Source organism: Entelurus aequoreus, linkage group LG22 (assembly GCF_033978785.1).
Source record: "Entelurus aequoreus isolate RoL-2023_Sb linkage group LG22, RoL_Eaeq_v1.1, whole genome shotgun sequence".
Taxonomy (NCBI): domain Eukaryota; kingdom Metazoa; phylum Chordata; class Actinopteri; order Syngnathiformes; family Syngnathidae; genus Entelurus; species Entelurus aequoreus.
In genome coordinates this window covers 3,962,703-3,982,450 of record NC_084752.1, presented here as the reverse complement: position 1 = coordinate 3,982,450, position 19,748 = coordinate 3,962,703, and the positions used below count along the sequence as shown (strand labels likewise).

Here is a 19,748-nt window from a genome sequence, read left to right as displayed (position 1 = left end):
CATTAATTACTAGTTTCTATGTAACTGTTTTTATATTGTTTTACTTTCTTTTTTATTCAAGAAAATGTTTTTAATTTATTTATCTTTTTTTTTTTTTTTTTTTTAAAAAGGACCTTATCTTCACCATACATGGTTGTCCAAATTAGGCATAATAATGTGTTAATTCCACGACTGTATATATCGGTATCGGTTGATATCTGTATCGGTAATTAAAGAGTTGGACAATATCGGAATATCGGATATCGGCAAAAAGCCATTATCGGACATCCCTAGTTTTGATGTTAAAGGTCTAAAAAAAATTATGTCGAACGTCCGGCGGGCCGGATTGAAAACCTTAATGGGCCGCATGTTGCCTGCGGGCCGTATTTTGCCCGATTCTGGTGTACATTGTTTGAAGAACTCAGGCCTTCATAAAACCACACTGCAAAAACTGCAATCTAAGTAAGATGAAATATCTCAAATAAGGGTGATATTTGCTTATTTTCTGTCTGATAAGATAATTCTTCTCACTAAGCAGATTTTATGTTAGTGTTTTACTTGTTTTAAGGGTTTTGGTCCTAAATGATATCTTAAGATATTACAGCTTGTTGCTGAGATTTGATGACCTATATCAGGCCTGGTCAATTATTTTGACTCGGGGGGCTAAATTTAGAGAAAAAAATGTGTCTGGGGGCCGGTACATCTATTTTTTTAGGAAAATTAATACAAAACCTCACAATAAAGTCTGATTGAATGCTAAAAATGTTATGACAGACCGCCTTAAAAACGGAATGGAATTTAAAAATTTTCTATAAAGGATAAAACCCTGAATATTGAGAACATATGAACGTCACACCCCCTCTCAATCCACATATTTTACAATCAAGGCAAACGCAACAAACACAGCGAAATATGAACGCGAAGGGTAAAAAAACATAAAAACATCTACAATCTGATATATGTGATACATCACTAAGCTTTAGAACTTTGTTGTAAAAATCTCCTTCCGCGTCTGTCCCTGACACCCACATTTCAGGCTCTGGAAACACTCTGTGGAAACGCTCCCCACCCACAGTGCTTGGTACCTCGTCTGACCTGCTGTGACGTAGATTACCACAGTAACTAGTAGGGTTGTACGGTATACGGGTATTCGTATAGTACCGCGATACTAATGAATCATATTCGGTACCATATTGCCGCTGAAAAGTACCGGTCCGCCACACCCTAAACATTTTTGTTAAAATAAAGCCAATAATGCCATTTTTTTCTGGTCCCCTTTATGTAGAAAAGTATCAAAGTACCGAAAAATATCGAAATAATGTTGGTATCAGGACAACACTACGTAGTCACCAATATATCATGCAAAAGCGCAGATTCCAAGAATTGAAATATGTTGTATAGTTGAAGACTTCCGGTCATTAGAAAACATGACTGCACATCATAATGGCAGATACACTTTACATCTTAAACATCTAAAAAAGTTATTTGGGAATGTCCGGCGGGCCAGATTGAAAAGCTTAAGGTCTGACCTATATTGAGTAAAACATGCTTGAAACTAGAATATCAAGTGTTGCAAAGCTGTGTCATCAACACTCACAAGTATAAAACTACTTTTTTAAAGTCATCATTTCTTATTTCAAGCATGAAAAAAAAATCATGATGCCGAGTGCATATCATTATGTCAAGATAATGGCACTAGCATTTACTTCATTTAAGAATATTTTTCAACATATTGAGCAAAAAGGTCTACATTTTTTTTTCTCCCAAGAAAAGTGCACTTGTTATTAGTGAAAATATACTTATTTGAAGGTATTTTTGGGTTCATTGAGGTTAGCTAATTTGACTTGTTTTGGAAAGTCTTGACAAGCCAAATTTTCTTGTTCTATTGGCAGATAATTTTGCTTAGTTCAAATAAAATACCCCTCATTTTTGTATTTTGTTTTATTGTTTTTGAACACTGACTTTTTGCAGTGCACTCTGCTTTGTTCCTGGTCTGAGCTGCTGTGACCTAGATTACCGTAATAAAGTTAAAGTACCACTGATGGTCACACCCGAGCGCGGCCACCGCTGCTGCTCACTGCTCCCCTCACCTCCCAGGGGGTGGAACAAGGGGATGGGTCAAATGCAGAGGGTGATTTTACCACACCTAGTGTGTGTAACTCGTAAAACACTCAAAAGTGCAGATTTCGGCCATTGGAATACTTTCTATAGTTGAAGACTTAGGGTCATTTAAAAACAGCACCGCACATCATAATGGTGGCTACAGTTTTGATGTTAGAGGTCTAAAAAAAATTATGTCCAACGTCCGGCGGGCCGGGTTGAAAACCTTAATGGGCCGCATGTTGCTCGCGGGCCGTATTTTGCCCGATTCTGGTGTACATTGTTTGAAGAACTCAGGCCTTCATAAAACCACACTGCAAAAACTGCAATCTAAGTAAGATGAAATATGTCAAATAAGGGTGATATTTGCTTATTTTCTGTCTGATAAGATAATTCTTCTCACTAAGCAGATTTTATGTTAGAGTGTTTTACTTGTTTTAAGTGTTTTGCTCCTAAATGATGTGAGTAAGATATTACAGCTTGTTGCTGAGATTTGATGAGCTATATTGAGTAAAACATGCTTGAAACTAGAATATCAACTGTTGCAAAGCTGTGTCATCAACACTCACAAGTATAAAACTACTTTTTTAAAGTCATCATTTCTTATTTCAAGCATGAACAAAAAAAAAATCATGATGCCGAGCGCATATCATTATGTCAAGATAATGGCACTAGCATTTACTTCATTTAAGAATATTTTTCAACATATTGAGCAAAAAGGTCTACTTTTTTTTTTCTCCCAAGAAAAGTGCACTTGTTATTAGTGAGAATATACTTATTTTAAGCTATTTTTGGGTTCATTGAGGTTAGCTAATTTTACTTGTTTTGGAAAGTCTTGACCAGCCAAATTTTCTTGTTCTATTGGCAGATCATTTTGCTTGGTTCAAATAAAATACCCCTCATTTTTGTATTTTGTTTTTTTTTCTTGTTTTTGAACACTGACTTTTTGCAGTGCAAATGGGTCTAACTTAGTTCTGGTCTTGTTGCAGGCACGAGTACACCAGCGGCTACTACAGGGTGTCTGTCTACTTCCTGTCTAAGGTCTTGTCGGACATGGTCCTACGCACCGTCACCTCGGTCATCTTCAGCTGTGGGGTCTACTTTATGATCGGTAAGACCCTCTTTTGGCATTTCCGTCCGTTTCTGGCTACAATCCAGACTGAAGGACCGTGTGCCGCTTTGTCCGCTCAGGGCTCAAAACCACATTGGCCGCCTTCTCCGTCTTCACGCTGACAGTCACCCTGGTGGCCTACACCGCCACCGCCATGACCATGGCCATCTCCGCCGACCAGACGGTGGTGGCGCTCGCAAACATCTTCATGACCATCACCTTCGTCTTCATGATGGTGAGGAAACTCTGGTCAGATGCTGCCTCGCCCCCTAGTGTCTGTAGTCAGACTGCAATTAAAATAATCGTACCAGATTTCCGGGCTGTAGAGCGCGGTGGTATTTAAGCCACACCCACTAAATTTTTAAGGAAATAAATATTTTTACATATATTAACAGCACCGACTATAGGCAGCATATATATACAGGTACGAAAGATTTTGTAAATATTTACATACCTTAATTCTTTCTAAATGTAACATGGCTGTAAAACGGCTGATTAAACAAAACAGAAGTCATCGTCATGGACCCACTCGCTGCGGAAGCTAGCTCTCCAATCAGCTAAACAGACTCTCTAAGGAATTTGTGAAACTGAAACAATACAAAAAGAATGTAACTTAATAATTCTAACGCAGTTACTTGTAAACGTGTTAGCATGTTCGCTAACGCTCACGACGCTAACGTGATTACATTACGATAGCACGTTCAAATATGCAGGAAAACACTCCTAGACATCACACATGGGATGGTTTAGTAAGTATGAATTGTTTTAGTTATATTGTGAAACTTACAAACGTTGCTTTGAATGACGAATGAATAATCCTTTTGGACGATTATACTTCTGGTTCGAGGCAAAAAAATAGAAGTACTTTTTCAACTCGCAAAGCCAGTAGGGCGCAAACTCGTCCAAAAGATGGCGTCATAGCACAAACCATAGCACGGCTTTTCAGTGTCTCTGTCGGTGTGATATAAAAACTATTTGTTGAATATAAAAGATAACGGCCGTTAAACTGAAACAATACCAAAATAATGTAAGTTAATAATTCTAACGCAATTACTTGTAAACGTGTTAGCATATTCGCTAACGCTCACGACTCTAACTTGATTACATTACGATAGCACGTTCAAATATGCAGGAAAACACTCCTAGACATCACACATGGGATGGTTTAGTAAGTATGAATGGTTTTAGTTATATTGTAAAACTTGCCTGGAACGATGAATGAATAATTGTCAGGTTCAAACACTGATGACATCTATTAAACAAGACTAGAGGCAAAGAATTAAACAGAGACAGAATTCAATTTGGACTCAATATATTGAGGAGAGTCGCCCGGACATTGTATCCTTCTACAATCTCCAGCACGCTCTGCCCAAAGATTGCACTCCTTCTTTATTTGACTTTCTCCCCACCACCTGACCACAGCTGCTTCCAGAGGGAAGTGGGTCGTAAACAGCGTTGCCTTTGGTTACGGAACAGTTCAAAAGAAGAGGTCGTAAAATAGTTCAAAAAGAGTTCCATAAAATAGTTCAAAAAGAGTTCGTCTGGAAATTGGGCAGATCCTTGGTTCTTTCCGCTTTGAAGTCCTTGGACCAGAACAACATCCTTCTGTTGATTACCATACATGAGAGAACACAGGAACACCATCTTTCTTCCCCCCGCCCTACACAGTGGAGTTTTACGAGCCTTAGGTTTGAAAAGACAGCCCTTTTGTCTTCTTGTCAGGAACACGATGGAATACAAAGTTTTTGTGATCATTTAGAAACAATTATTCTAACAGTAATCCTTTTGGACGATTGTACTTCTGGTTCGAGGCAAAAAACTAGAAGTACTTTTTCAACTCGCAACGCCAGTAGGGCGCAAAACTCGTCCTAAAGATGGCGTCATGGCACAAACTATAACACGCCTTTTCAGTGTCTGTGTCGGTGTAATATAAGAACTATTTGTTGAATATAAAAGATTAAGGCCGTTAAACTGAAACAATACAAAAATATTGTAAGTTAATAATTCTAACGCAATTACTTGTAAATGTGTTAGCATATTCGCTAATGCTCACGACGCTAACGTGATTACATTACGATAGCACGTTTAAATATGCAGGAAAACACTCCTAGACATCACACATGGGATGGTTTAGTAAGTAAGGATGAATGAATAATTCTTTTGGACCATTGTACTTCTGTTTCGAGGCAAAAAAACAAGAAGTACTGTCAGGTTCAAACACTGATGACATCTATTAAACAAGACAAGAGGCAAAGAAATTAAACAGAGACAGAATTCAATTTGGACTCATGAGGAGAAACATGGCGACTGTACTCTCCGTACAGTCTTAAACCACGCTCTGCCCAAAGATTGCACTCCTGCTTCTTTATTTGACTTTCTCCCCCCACCTGACCACAGCTGCTTCCAGAGGGAAGTGGGTCGTAAACAGCGTTGCCTTCAGTTACCGAACAGTTCAAAGAGAATTCCATAAAATTGTTCAAAGAGAGTTCGTAAAATACTTCAAAAAGTGTTCCTCTGGAAGTTTGGGAAGATCCTGCCATCTGTCTTTTTTACGAGTTTTACGAGCCTTCTTCCTCTTGGTAGGCCTCAAAGACAGCCCTTTTGTCTTCTTCTCAGGAACACAATGTAATACAAAGTTTTTCTGATAATTTAGAAACAATTATCCTAACAAGTACTTTTCCAACTCGCAACGCCAGTCGGGCGCAAACTCGTCCAAAAGATGGCGTCATAGCACAAACAATAACACGCCTTTTCAGTGTCTCTGTCGGTGTAATATAAAAATTATTTGTTGAATATAAAAGATCATAGCCGTTAGCGAAGAAAATCGATTAATTAGCCACACCATTTTTTAAGCCACCGACTTCAAAGCGTTGGAAAAAAGTAGCGGCTTATAGTCCGTAAAATATGCTAACCTTTTTAGAGCTTTTTCTAGGCCACATTTCATTGTTAGGTCACATGAACTAAGGTTGAAGTTTTGTAGATCTTCTCAGGTCTCCTGGTGAACCTCCCGAGCATCATGGACTGGCTCGCTTGGCTCAAGTACTTCAGTATTCCTCGCTACGGCCTGGCGGTGAGTCCCCAAGTCCCATCGGGCGCGTCGTTTCCGTTCTCTCCCCCCTTTTCTGACTGTGGACTTGGGAACGTTCAGGCCTTGAAGATCAACGAGTTTGTGGGCTTAAAATTCTGCGAGGAGGAGGAGGCCGGCGCCACGCCCAACGCCAACGTGTCCGCCGTCACCGCCAACTGCAGCACGATGAGCACGGTCGGATTGACGTGAGTAGAAAAACAAAAGTTCAAACCCCGGGTGAGTAGATGAAAGTAGTAAACTAACCGAATAGCTTCTGCTTTCTTGAAAACTTTGTATAAAAAAAGGAATCCAAAAAAAAAAGTATAAAGTAGCTGTCAGGAGACTAGCTAGCTAATTAACGACATTTCTTATTTTGAAGTACCGGTTCTACATTTAAACGGCAACAACTAACTGGTTAATGTTTTTCAAAACTTCAAAGCCTGGTTGTACATTTGAACGATCATAAGTAGTTATCTAGCTAGCTACAGTAGCTTAAATCATTTTAAAAATGTACATTTTTTAACAGTCATAAAATACTGTTGGGAGTTCTCTAGTTATCGTACTGACTAAATATATTTAGATTTTCATAGAAAAGTAAAAAAATTATAATAAATAAATAGCGGTTAATTACTTGCTAGCTAAAACTTTATTGTTGTTAAATGCAAATCCGGTTTGGAACAGTAGTAGTACCTAGCGAGCTAAATGTAACGCAGAATTTAAGCCGAAACTGAATCTGTTCAGGATAGTTAAAGCTGTCGGTAGCTAGCTAGCTAGCTAGCTAACTAACTTTTTGCTGCTAATAAAAGTGAAAACAAAATATAGAGCCTGGTTTTACATTTCAAAAAATTGTCAAATTTGCTGTCGGCCTCAAGCTAGCTAGCGATTTAACGTCTATTTTTTGCTTATAATAAAAGTGAAAACTAAATGTAGAGCCTGATTTTAAATTTGGAAAAGGTCGTCAAATTTGCCGTTGTTCGCAAGCTAGCTAATTAACTTCCCTTTTTTGCTGCTAGTAAAAGTGAAAACAAAATATAGAGCCTGGTTTTACATTTTAAAAAAAACGTCAAATTTGCTGTTGGCAGTAAGCTAGCTAGCTATTTAACGTAATTTTTTTGCTTATAAAAGTGAGAACTAAATGTAGAGCCTGATTTTAAATTTGGAAAAGGTCGTCAAATTTGCAGTTGGTCGCAAGCTAGCTAATTAACTTCACTTTTTTGCTGCTAATAAAAGTGAAAACAAAATATAGAGCCTTGTTTTACATTTCAAAAAATCGTCAAATTTGCTGTCGGCAGCATGCTAGCTAGCTATTTAACGTCTTTTTTTTTTGCTTATAATAAAAGTAAAAACTAAATATAGAGCCTGATTTTACATTTGGAAAAGGTCGTCAAATTTGCTGTTGGTCGCAAGCTAGCTAATTAACTTCACTTTTTTGCTGCTAATAAAAGTGAAAACAAAATATAGAGCCTAGTTTTACATTTAAAAAAATCGTCAAATTTGCTGTCGGCAGCAAGCTAGCTGGCTATTTAACGTCATTTTTTTTTTTACTTATAGTAAAAGTGAAAACTAAATGTAGAGCCTGATTTTACATTTGGAAACGGTTGTCAAATTTGCTGTTGGTCGCAAGCTAGCTAATTAACTTCACTTTTTTGCTGCTAGTAAAAGTGAAAACAAAATATAGAGCCTGGTTTTACAGTTAAAAAAACCCGTCAAATTTGCTGTCGGCAGTAAGCTAGCTAGCTATTTAACGTAATTTTTTTGCTTATAAAAGTAAAAACTAAATGTAGAGCCTGATTTTAAATTTAAAAGGTCGTCAAATTTGCTGTTGGTAGCAAGCTAGCTAATTAACTTCACTTTTTTGCTGCTAATAAAAGTGAAAACAAAATATAGAGCCTGGTTTTACATTTCAAATAATCGTCAAATTTGCTGTTGGCAGCAAGCTAGCTAGCTATTTAACATATATATATTTTTTGCTTATAATAAAAGTGAATACTACATGTAGAGCCTGATTTTAAATTTTGAAAAAGTCGTCATATTTGCCGTTGGTAGCTAGCAAGCTTGCTAATTAACGTCACTTTTTTGCTGTTAATAAAAGTGAAGACTAAACGCCTGATTTTAAATTTGCTTGCGGGCAAACAAACTTCTGTCAAAACATAACCTTGTGCTAAAGTCGAAGGTTGTGTTTTTTTTCTAATTCTAGTTTTCTTGGTATTTGTTTACGTAGTTTTCTTTGCTCACATTTGAGGAAAAAAATTATGTTTACATTGAATAGTTATAAAAAAATAAGTAATTAAGGCACGTTTTTCTTCAATGACATTACTGTACTGTAGGACGTCAGACAACTTTTTAAAAAATGTTTAACATTTTGAACAAGCTGAACATTTTTGAGTTGGAACGGTTTGAATCGGATGAAAAATGTGGGAATTATGGAACTTTAAAAAAAAATGTCCCATTCTTTTTAATGGGAATTTTATGGAAATTGTGGAATTTTTTTGGAAAACGTCATTTTTTTTGGCTTATAATAAAAGTGAATACTACATGTAGAGCCTGATTTAAAATTTGGAAAAGGTTGTCAAATTTGCTGTTGGTCGCAAGCTAGCTAATTAACTTCACTTTTTTGCTGCTAATAAAAGTGAAGACTAAACGCCTGATTTTAAATTTGCTTGCGGGCAAACAAACTTCTGTCAAAACATAACCTTGTGCTAAAGTCGGAGGTTGTGTTTTTTTTCTAATTCTTGTTTTCTTGGTATTTGTTTATGTAGTTTTCTTTGCTCACATTTGAGGAAAAAAATGATGTTTACATTGAATATTTATTAAAAAATAAGTAATTAAGGCACGTTTTTCTTCAATGACATTACTGTACTGTAGGACGTCAGACAACTTTAAAAAAAATGTTTTGAACAGGCTGAACATTTTTGAGTTGCAACAGTTTAAATCGGATGAAAAATGTGGGAATTGTGGAACTTAAAAAAAAAAAGTCCCATTCTTTTCAATGGGAATTTTATGGAAATTGTGGAATTTTGGGAAAAGCGGGAATTTTTTGGAAAACGTCTTTTTTTTTTGCTTATAATAAAAGTGAATACTACATGTAGAGCCTGATTTAAAATTTGGAAAAGGTCGTCATATTTGCCGTAATTAGCAAGCTAGCTAATTAACGTCACTTTTTTTGCTGCTAATAAAAGTGAAGACTAAACGCCTGATTTTAAATTTGCTTGCGAGCAAACAAACTTCTGTCAAAACATAACCTTGTGCTAAAGTCGGAGGTTGTGTTTTTTTTCTAATTCTTGTTTTCTTGGTATTTGTTTACATAGTTTTCTTTGCTCACATCTGAGGAAAAAAATGATGTTTACAATGAATATTTATTAAAAAATAAGTAATTAAGGCACGTTTTTCTTCAATGACATTACTGTACTGTAGGACGTCAGACAACTTTTTAAAAAAAAATTAAATTTTGAACAGGCTGAACATTTTTGAGTTGGAACAGTTTAAATCGGATGAAAAATGCGGGAATTGTGGAATTAAAAAAAAAAAAAAAATGTCCCATTCATTTCAATGGGAATTTTATGGAAATTGTGAAATTTTGGGAAAAGCAGGAATTTTTTGGGAAACGTCTTTTTTTTTGTTGCTTATAATAAAAGTGAATACTACATGTAGAGCCTGATTTTAAATTTGGAAAAGGTCGTCATATTTGCCATAATTAGCAAGCTAGCTAATTAACGTCACTTTTTTGCTGCTAATAAAAGTGAAGACTAAACGCCTGATTTTAAATTTGCTTGCGAGCAAACAAACTTCTGTCAAAACATAACCTTGTGCTAAAGTCGAAGGTTGTGTTTTTTTTTCTAATTCTTGTTTTCTTGGTATTTGTTTACGTAGTTTTCTTTGCTCGCATTTGAGGAAAAAAATGATGTTTACATTGAATAGTTATTAAATAAGTAAGTTTTTCTTCAATGACATTACTGTACTGTAGGACGTCAGACAACTTTTTAAAAAATGTTTCTACATTTTGAACAGGCTGAACATTTTTGAGTTGGAACGGTTTAAATCGGATGAAAAATGTGGGAATTGTGGAACTTTTAAAAAAAAAGTCCCATTCTTTTCAATGGGAATTTTATGGAAATTGTGGATTTTTTTGGAAAACGTCATTTTTTTTGGCTTATAATAAAAGTGAATACTACATGTAGAGCCTGATTTTAAATTTGGAAAAGGTCGTCATATTTGCCGTAATTAGCAAGCTAGCTAATTAACGTCACTTTTTTGCTGCTAATAAAAGTGAAAACTAAACGCCTGATTTTAAATTTGCTTGCGAGCAAACAAACTTCTGTCAAAACATAACCTTGTGCTAAAGTCGGAGGTTGTGTTTTTTTTCTAATTCTTGTTTTCTTGGTATTTGTTTACGTAGTTTTCTTTGCTCGCATTTGAGGAAAAAAATAATGTTTACATTGAATAGTTATTAAATAAGTAAGTTTTTTTTCAATGACATTACTGTACTGTAGGACGTCAGACAACTTTTATTAGGAACAAAAATGGAGTCGGTAGAGGACCAACCAGTGTGACTTGTGTTCTTCCAGATGTACGGGCGAGCAGTACCTGGACTATCTGGGAATAGAGTACACCACCTGGGGCTTGTGGGAGAACCACGTGGCGTTAACTGTCATGTTGTTCGCATTCTTGCTCATTTCCTACCTGAAGCTGCGCTACATTAAGAAGTTCACTTGAAATGTTAGTGCCAGCCGCTAACTTAGTGGGAAATGGTGCGGAAAGTTCCTAGCAGGTTTGTGTTCAAAGGGGTTATTTATATATTTGATCCTTTCTGTTTTAGAATTAGACTAAACGTTTGCATAATGTATCGACTTCAACAGTGAATATTTGCAATTGTACAGTAAAATGTCAATCCAACTCTTTTTTTTGTGTATTGTTTAATTTTTTTCTGTACGTTATATTTCCATCCGGAAAGTATTTACAGCGCTTCATTTTTTCCACATTTTGTTATGCTACAGTTTTATTCCAAAATGGAATAAATTCATTTTTTTCCAAACATTTTTACAAACAATAATAATAGATTTTATTAGTAAAAAGCACTTTACATTGAGCAAACAACCTCAAAGTGCTACAGTCTATTAAAAAAATAATTAAAAGATAGTAAAAATTAAAAAAAATTTAAACTAGAACAGCCTAATAGCTAGATCTAGTATGCATATATCTAAAAAAAAAAGAGGCTTTTTTAAAAAGAAGGGTTTTTAAGCCTTTTTTAAAAGCATCCACCGTCTGTGGTGCCCTCAGGTGGTCAGGTAGAGCGTTCCACAGACTGGGAGCGGCGGAGCAGAAAGCCCTGTCTCCCATTGTTCGGTATGTATTGTGTGTATACCAGTCAGTATGTATTGTGTGTGTATACCAGTCAGTATGTATTATGTGTGTATACCAGTCAGTATGTATTGTGTGTGTATACCAGTCAGTATGTATTGTGTGTGTATACCACTCAGTATGTATTGTGTGTGTATACCAGTCAGTATGTATTATGTGTGTATACCAGTCAGTATTTATTGTGTGTGTATACCAGTCAGTATGTAGTATGTGTATACCAGTCAGTATGTATTATGTGTGTATACCAGTCAGTATGTATTGTGTGTGTATACCAGTCAGTATGTAGTATGTGTATACCAGTCAGTATGTATTATGTGTGTATACCAGTCAGTATGTATTATGTGTGTATACCAGTCAGTATGTAGTATGTGTGTATACCAGTCAGTATGTATTGTGTGTGTATACCAGTCAGTATGTATTATGTGTATACCAGTCAGTATGTATTATGTGTGTATACCAGTCAGTATGTATTATGTGTGTATACCAGTCAGTAAGTAGTATGTGTGTATACCAGTCAGTATGTATTATGTGTGTATACCAGTCAGTATGTATTATGTGTGTATACCAGTCAGTATGTATTGTGTGTGTATACCAGTCAGTATGTATTGTGTGTGTATACCAGTCAGTATGTATTGTGTGTGTATACCAGTCAGTATGTAGTATGTGTGTATACCAGTCAGTATGTAGTATGTGTGTATACCAGTCAGTATGTAGTATGTGTGTATACCAGTCAGTATGTATTGTGTGTATACCAGTCAGTATGTAGTATGTGTGTATACCAGTCAGTATGTATTGTGTGTGTATACCAGTCAGTATGTAGTATGTGTGTATACCAGTCAGTATGTATTGTGTGTGTATACCAGCCAGTATGTAGTATGTGTGTATACCAGTCAGTATGTATTATGTGTGTATACCAGTCAGTATGTAGTATGTGTGTATACCAGTCAGTATGTATTGTGTGTGTATACCAGTCAGTATGTATTGTGTGTATACCAGTCAGTATGTAGTATGTGTGTATACCAGTCAGTATGTATTGTGTGTATACCAGTCAGTATGTAGTATGTGTGTATACCAGTCAGTATGTATTGTGTGTATACCAGTCAGTATGTATTATGTGTGTATACCAGGCAGTATGTAGTATGTGTGTATACCAGTCAGTATGTATTGTGTGTGTATACCAGTCAGTATGTATTATGTGTGTATACCAGTCAGTATGTAGTATGTGTCAGTATGAGTTGGACTATCAACATCTATCCATTTTTTTAATATTACCGCTTTTGTTATGATACATATTTTATTTTTAATACATTTGCAAAATTTAGAAAATAAAAACTTTCCACCTTGTCAGTATGGAGTATTGTGTAGAATTTTGAGGACAAAAATGGAAAAAAGCTTTAACATAACACAATGTGGAAAAAGTGAAGCGCTGTGAATACTTTCCGGATGGACTGTAATATGACACAGGCTCATAACATGCAACTTAAGATATTTTAAGCTTTCTTTTGCTATAATTTGGATGATTTGACAGTTTATGAAAACCTTGAATTGAAAATGTCAGAACATTTGGTGTTTTCAAAAGCAGTTAGCCATGATCATCACAATTGTAAGAAATCAAGTGTCATTCTGCGTGTAATATCACAGATTAGTTTCACATTTGAAGTTGAATTCCCCCCCTCTATAAACATCATAAAAGTGTTCTTTTCTTCAATTTCATTTCAGTTAACCATGAGAAAAAGCACAAAGTTACATTTTTGATAACACTTTTATTTGGTAAACAGATAAAAAAAAGTCAGAGGTAATAAAATATTAAGGCACAGGAGGAAATAATAAATGCACACTACATGTAGCTGCACTCCGAGTTGAAGTTTGTTTCAAGTTACAATTTGTGTCATGAAGCAATAACACGCCATTTCATTTCAAGCTTAACTGATGTAAGGCAGAGCGCACACTTGTAACTACTGTGTATTAAACGTGACTAACGTGAACTTTCTGCACATGTGGTCATGTGACGGCGAGCGAGCATACGGTATGTGTCATGTGTTACAAACATGTGCTGACTTCTGCACGAAGCAAAGCGCAATTTTCGTGTTCTCACAGCCGACGTTTGGTACCAAAGGAGTGATAGAGCCACACCAAATACTTTTACACCACAATTACATCAATTTGTCATTTTCCAAGAGTTGAAGTAAGAAAAACCAGAATCTACACATTTTCCTGTAGAATTGACATTTTTCACATTGACTTTTTCTTGTAATACTGCTATTTTCCACATATTATGACTTTTTCATGTAATATTGCGATTTGTTCTCACATAACATTACGACTTTTTTGTGTAATATTGCAACTATTTTCAAATACCAGTCAGACTTTCTTGTAATGCTGCCCTTTTTTTTTTAAAAATAACATAAGTTTTTCTAGTAATACGGCAATTTATCATATAATATTACAAGATGTTCATGTAATACTGCAGTTTTTCACATAACAGTACACATTTTTCATGTACAATTGGAATTTCTCCTCATATGATTTTTTTCTTGTAATATTGCAATTTTTCACACAATTTTGTGAATTATTTTGTGTAATATTGCGATTTATTTTCACATAATCTTACAACTTTTTTGTGTAATATTGCAACTATTTTCAAATACCAGTCAGACTTTCTTGTAATACTGCTATTTTTCACATAACATTACACATTTTTAATAAAGAATTGCACTTTTTTTTTACCTTAAATTGACTTTTTCTCGTAATACTGCTATTTTCCACATATTATGACTTTTTCATGTAATATTGCGATTTGTTCTCACATAACATTACGACTTTTTTGTGTAATATTGCAACTATTTTCAAATACCAGTCAGACGTTCTTGTAATGCTGCCATTTTTTAAAAAATCACAAGTTTTTCTAGTAATACTGCAATTTGTCATATAATACAAGATGTTCATGTAATACTGCAGTTTTTCACATAACAGTACACATTTTTCATGTACAATTGGAATTGCTCCTCATATGATTTTTTCTTGTAATATTGCGATTTATTTTCACATAAACGTACAACTTTTTTGTGTAACATTGCAATTAGTTTCAAATAACATTAAGACTTTCTGCCATTTTTCACATAACATTACACATTTTTCATAAAGAGTTGCATTTTTTTTCCCACATTAAACTGACTTTCTTGTAATACTGCTATTTTTCACATATTATGACTTTTTCATGTGATATTGCGATTTGTTCTCACATAACATTACGACTTTTTTGTGTAAAATAGCAACTATTTTCAAATACCAGTCAGACTTTCTTGTAATGCTGCCATTTTTTTAAAAATCACATAAGTTTTTCTAGTAATACTGCAATTTGTCATATAATATTACAAGATGTTCATGTAATACTGCAGTTTTTCACATAACAGTACACATTTTTCATGTACAATTGGAATTTCTCCTCATATGATTTTTTCTTGTAATATTGCAATTTTTCACACAATATTGTGAATTTTTTGTGTAATATTGCAATTTCTTTTCACATAACCTTACAATTTTTTTGTGTAACATTGCAATTACTTTCAAATAACATTAAGACTTTCTGCCATTTTTCACAAAGAATTGCATTTTTTTTTTCACATTAAATTGACTTTTTCTTGTAATACTGCTATTTTTCACATATTATGACTTTTTCATGTGATATTGTGATTTGTTCTCACATAACATTACGACTTTTTTGTGTAATATTGCAACTATTTTCAAATACCAGTCAGACTTTCTTGTAATGCTGCCATTTTTTTTAAATCACATAAGTTTTTCTAGTAATACTGCAATTTGTCATATAATATTACAAGATGTTCATGTAATACTGCAGTTTTTCACATAACATTACACATTTTTCATGTACAATTGGAATTTCTCCTCATTATGATTTTTTTCTTGTAATATTGCAATTTTTCACACAATTTTGTGAATTTTTTGTGTAATATTGCGATTTATTTCACAGAACCTTACAACTTTTTTGTGTAACATTGCAATTAGTTTCAAGTAACATTAACTTTCTTGTAATACTGCTATTTTTCACATATTATGACTTTTTCATATTATATTGCGATTTGTTCTCACATAACATTACGACTTTTTTTGTGTAACATTGCAACTATTTTCAAATACCAGTCAGACTTTCTTGTAATGCTGCCATTTTTTTTAATCACATAAGTTTCCCTAGTAATACTGCAATTTGTCATATAATATTACAAGATGTTCATGTAATACTGCAGTTTTTCACATAACAGTACACATTTTTCATGTACAATTGGAATTTCTCCTCATTATGATTTTTTCTTGTAATATTGCAATTTTTCACACAATTTTGTGAATTTTTTGTGTAATATTACGATTTATTTTCACATAACCTTACAACTTTTTTGTGTAATATTGCAATTAGTTTCAAATAACATTAAGACTTTCTTGTAATACTGCTATTTTTCACATATTATGACTTGTTCATGTAATATTGCGATTTGTTCTCACATAACATTACGACTTTTTTGTGTAATATTGCAACTATTTTCAAATATCAGCCAGACTTTCTTTTTTTTTAATCACATGAGTTTTTCTTGTAAAATTGCAATTTTTCACACAATATTGTGAATTTTTTGTCTAATATTGCGATTTATTTTCACATAACCTTACAACTTTTATGTGTAACATTGCAATTAGTTTCAAATAACATTAAGACTTTCTTGTAATACTGCTATTTTTCACATAACATTACACATTTTTCATAAAGAATTACATTTTTTTTCACATTAAATTGACTTTTCCTCGTAATACTGCTATTTTTCACATATGACTTTTTCTTGTGATATTGCGATTTGTTCTCACATAACATTACGACTTTTTTGTGTAATATTGCAACTATTTTCAAATACCAGTCAGACTTTCTTGTAATGCTGCCCTTTTTTTTTAAATCACATAAGTTTTTCTAGTAATACTGCAATTTTTTTTTATAATATTACAAGATTTTCATGTAATACTGCAGTTTTTCACATTTTTCATGTACAATTGGAATTTCTCCACACTTTTACTCGTAATATTGCTATTTTTCACACAATATGACTTTTCCGTGTAAAATTGCAATTTCTTTTTTTTACATGACCTTACGTCTTTTTCGTGTAACATTGCAATTATTTTCAAATAACATTTAGACTTTCTTGTAATGCTGCCATTTTTTCACATAACATTACGATTTTTTCTTTAAATGCTGCGACATAGCATTTGACATTACGAGATTTTCATGTAACGCTGCGATTTTTCACGTAAAATTACACATTTGTCATGTAGGATTGACATTTTTTCACATCACATCGACTTTTTCTCGTAATACTGCTATTTTTCACATTAGATCCTGCCTTTCTCGTGTAATACGCTCTGATTTGCACATAACATTACGATTTTTTTTGTGTGTAATTTGCAATTTTTTACATAACGCAACTTTTTCTTGTAACACTGCGATTTTTTTTCAAATAACATCACAGGTTTTTCATGTAATACTGCGATTTTCTTCACGTAACATTACAACTAATTATTTGTAATTCTGCCAGTATCTTCACGTAACATAACTTTTTCTTATAATATTACCATTTTTTTCACATAACATTCCGACTTTTTTGTGTAGAATTGCAATTTATTTTTTTTTACATGACATTACGACTAGAGATGTCCGATAATATCGGACTGACGATATTATCGGCCGATAAATGCTTTAAAATGTAATATCGGAAATTATCGGTATCTGTTTCAAAAAGTACAATGTATGACTTTTTAAAAGGCCGCTGTGTACACGGATGTAGGGAGAAGTACAGAGCGGCAATAAACCTTAAAGGCACTGCCTTCGCGTGCCGACCCAGTCACATAATATCTACGGCTTTTCACACACACAAGTGAATGCAAGGCATACTTGGTCAACAGCCATACAGGTCACACTGAGGGTGGACGTATAAACAAGTTTAACACTGTTACAAATATGCGCCACACTGTGAACCCACACCAAACAAGAATGACAAACACATTTGGGGAGAACATCCGCACCGTAACACAACATAAACACAACACAACAAATACCCAGAACCCCTTGCAGCACTAACTCTTCCGGGACGCCACAATATACACCCCCCAACCCCGCCCACCTCAACCTCCTCATGAGCATGTCCCAAATTCCAAGCTGCTGTTTTGAGGCATGTTAAAAACAATAATGCACTTTGTGACTTCAATAATAAATATGGCAGTGCCATGTTGGCATTTTTTTCTTCCATAACTTGAGTTGATTTATTTTGTAAAACCTTGTTACATTGTTTAATGCATCCAGCGGGGGCATCACAACAAAATGAGGCATAATAATGTGTTAATTCCACGACTGTAGATATCCGTATCGCTTGATATCGGAATCAGTAATTAAGAGTTGGACAATATCGGAATATGGGCAAAATAGCCATTATCAGACATCTCTAATTACAACTGTTTCTTGTAATGCGATTTTTCATTTAAAATGACAAGATGTTCATGCAATACTGCAATTTTGTTTATGACATGACACATTTCCGTGTAGTATTAAGAGTTCTCCACATAACATTATGACTTTTTCTTGTAATACTGCAATTTTCTACCCATAACATTAAGGACTTTTATTTCGACTTTATTATTCCTATATTACATTATTCACACTTTGATTCAATAGCTGTAAGATTGTTAAGTTTCTTGTCATTTTTTCACTATTATACATATATTATATATTTCAGTGTGGCTCTAACACTTGTAATATTCGTAGCCTATAATTATTTCGAACCCTTCTTTGTTCCTCTACATGTACACCATTTTCTACACTGGAAGATTTAATCAAGTATATAGAACAGGGGTCACCAACGCTGTGCCCGCGGGCACCAGGTAGCCCGTAAGGACCAGATGAGTAGCCCGCTGGCCTGTTCTAAAAATAGCTCAAATAGCAGCACTTACCAGTGAGCTTCCTCTACTTTTTAAATTGTATTTATTTACTAGCAAGCTGGTCTCGCTTTGCCCGACATTTTTAATTCTAAGAGAGACAAAACTCAAATAGAATTTGAAAATCCAAGAAAATATTTTAAAGACTTGGTCTTCACTTATTTAAATAAATTCATTAATTTTTTTACTTTGCTTCTTATAACTTTCAGAAAGACAATTTTAGAGAAAATATACAACCTTAAAAATGATTTTAGGATTTTTAAACACATATACCTTTTTACCTTTTGAATTCCTTCCTCTTCTTTCCTGACAATTTAAATCAATGTTCAAGTAAATTAATTGTTTTTATTGTAAAGAATAATAAATACATTTTAATTTAATTCTTCATTTTAGCTTCTGTTTTTTCGACGAAGAATATTTGTGAAATATTTCTTCAAACTTATTATGATTAAAATTCAAAAAAATTATTCTGCCAAATCTAGAAAATCTGTAGAATCAAATTTAAATCTTATTTCAAAGTCTTTTGAATTTCTTTTAAAATGTTTGTTCTGGAAAATCTAGAAGAAATAATGATTTGTCTTTGTTAGAAATATAGCTTGGTCCAATTTGTTATATATTCTAACAAAGTATAGATTGGATTTTAACCTATTTAAAACATGTCATCAAAATTCTAAAATTAATCTTAATCAGGAAAAATAACTAATGATGTTGCATAAATTATTTTTTTAATTTTTTCAAAAAGATTCGAATTAGCTAGTTTTTCTCTTCTTTTTTTTCGGTAGAATTTTGAATTTTAAAGAGTCGAAATTGAAGATAAACTATGTTTCAAAATTTAATTGTCATTTTTTTTGTGTTTTCTCCTCTTTTAAACCGTTCAATTAAGTGTAAATATCATTAATTATTAATAATAACATAGAGTTAAGGGTAAATTGAGCAAATTGGCTATTTCTGGCAATTTATTGAAGTGTGTATCAAACTGGTAGCCCTTCGCATTAATCACTACCCAAGAAGTAGCTCTTGCTTTCAAAAAGGTTGGTGACCCCTGATATACAGTGTATATATATATATATACATTATATATATATATTTGTTTGTGTCCTATGTGATGTGAGTGATAATAAAAGAGAGCAAAAGGGTCCATACATTCAG

The 19,748-nt window shown here is 33.8% G+C and overlaps 1 protein-coding gene across 2 annotated transcripts in view; it reads left to right on the top strand.

Moving 5' to 3' along the window:
* Positions 1-11,300, top strand: part of abcg2d (ATP binding cassette subfamily G member 2 (JR blood group)) — a 44,307-nt gene extending 33,007 nt beyond the window's left edge. Inside the window, exons 12-16 of one of the 2 annotated variants that reach the window (XM_062033190.1) lie at positions 3,069-3,190; positions 3,271-3,425; positions 6,171-6,260; positions 6,339-6,463; positions 10,823-11,300. In XM_062033190.1, the coding sequence (XP_061889174.1) occupies positions 3,069-3,190; positions 3,271-3,425; positions 6,171-6,260; positions 6,339-6,463; positions 10,823-10,970 (640 nt within the window). In that variant the 3' untranslated portion in view covers positions 10,971-11,300. The remainder of the gene's footprint in view (positions 1-3,068; positions 3,191-3,270; positions 3,426-6,170; positions 6,261-6,338; positions 6,464-10,822) is intronic. The other variant, XM_062033192.1, reaches the window with a different exon arrangement.
* The last annotated feature ends 8,448 nt before the right edge of the window (positions 11,301-19,748 follow it).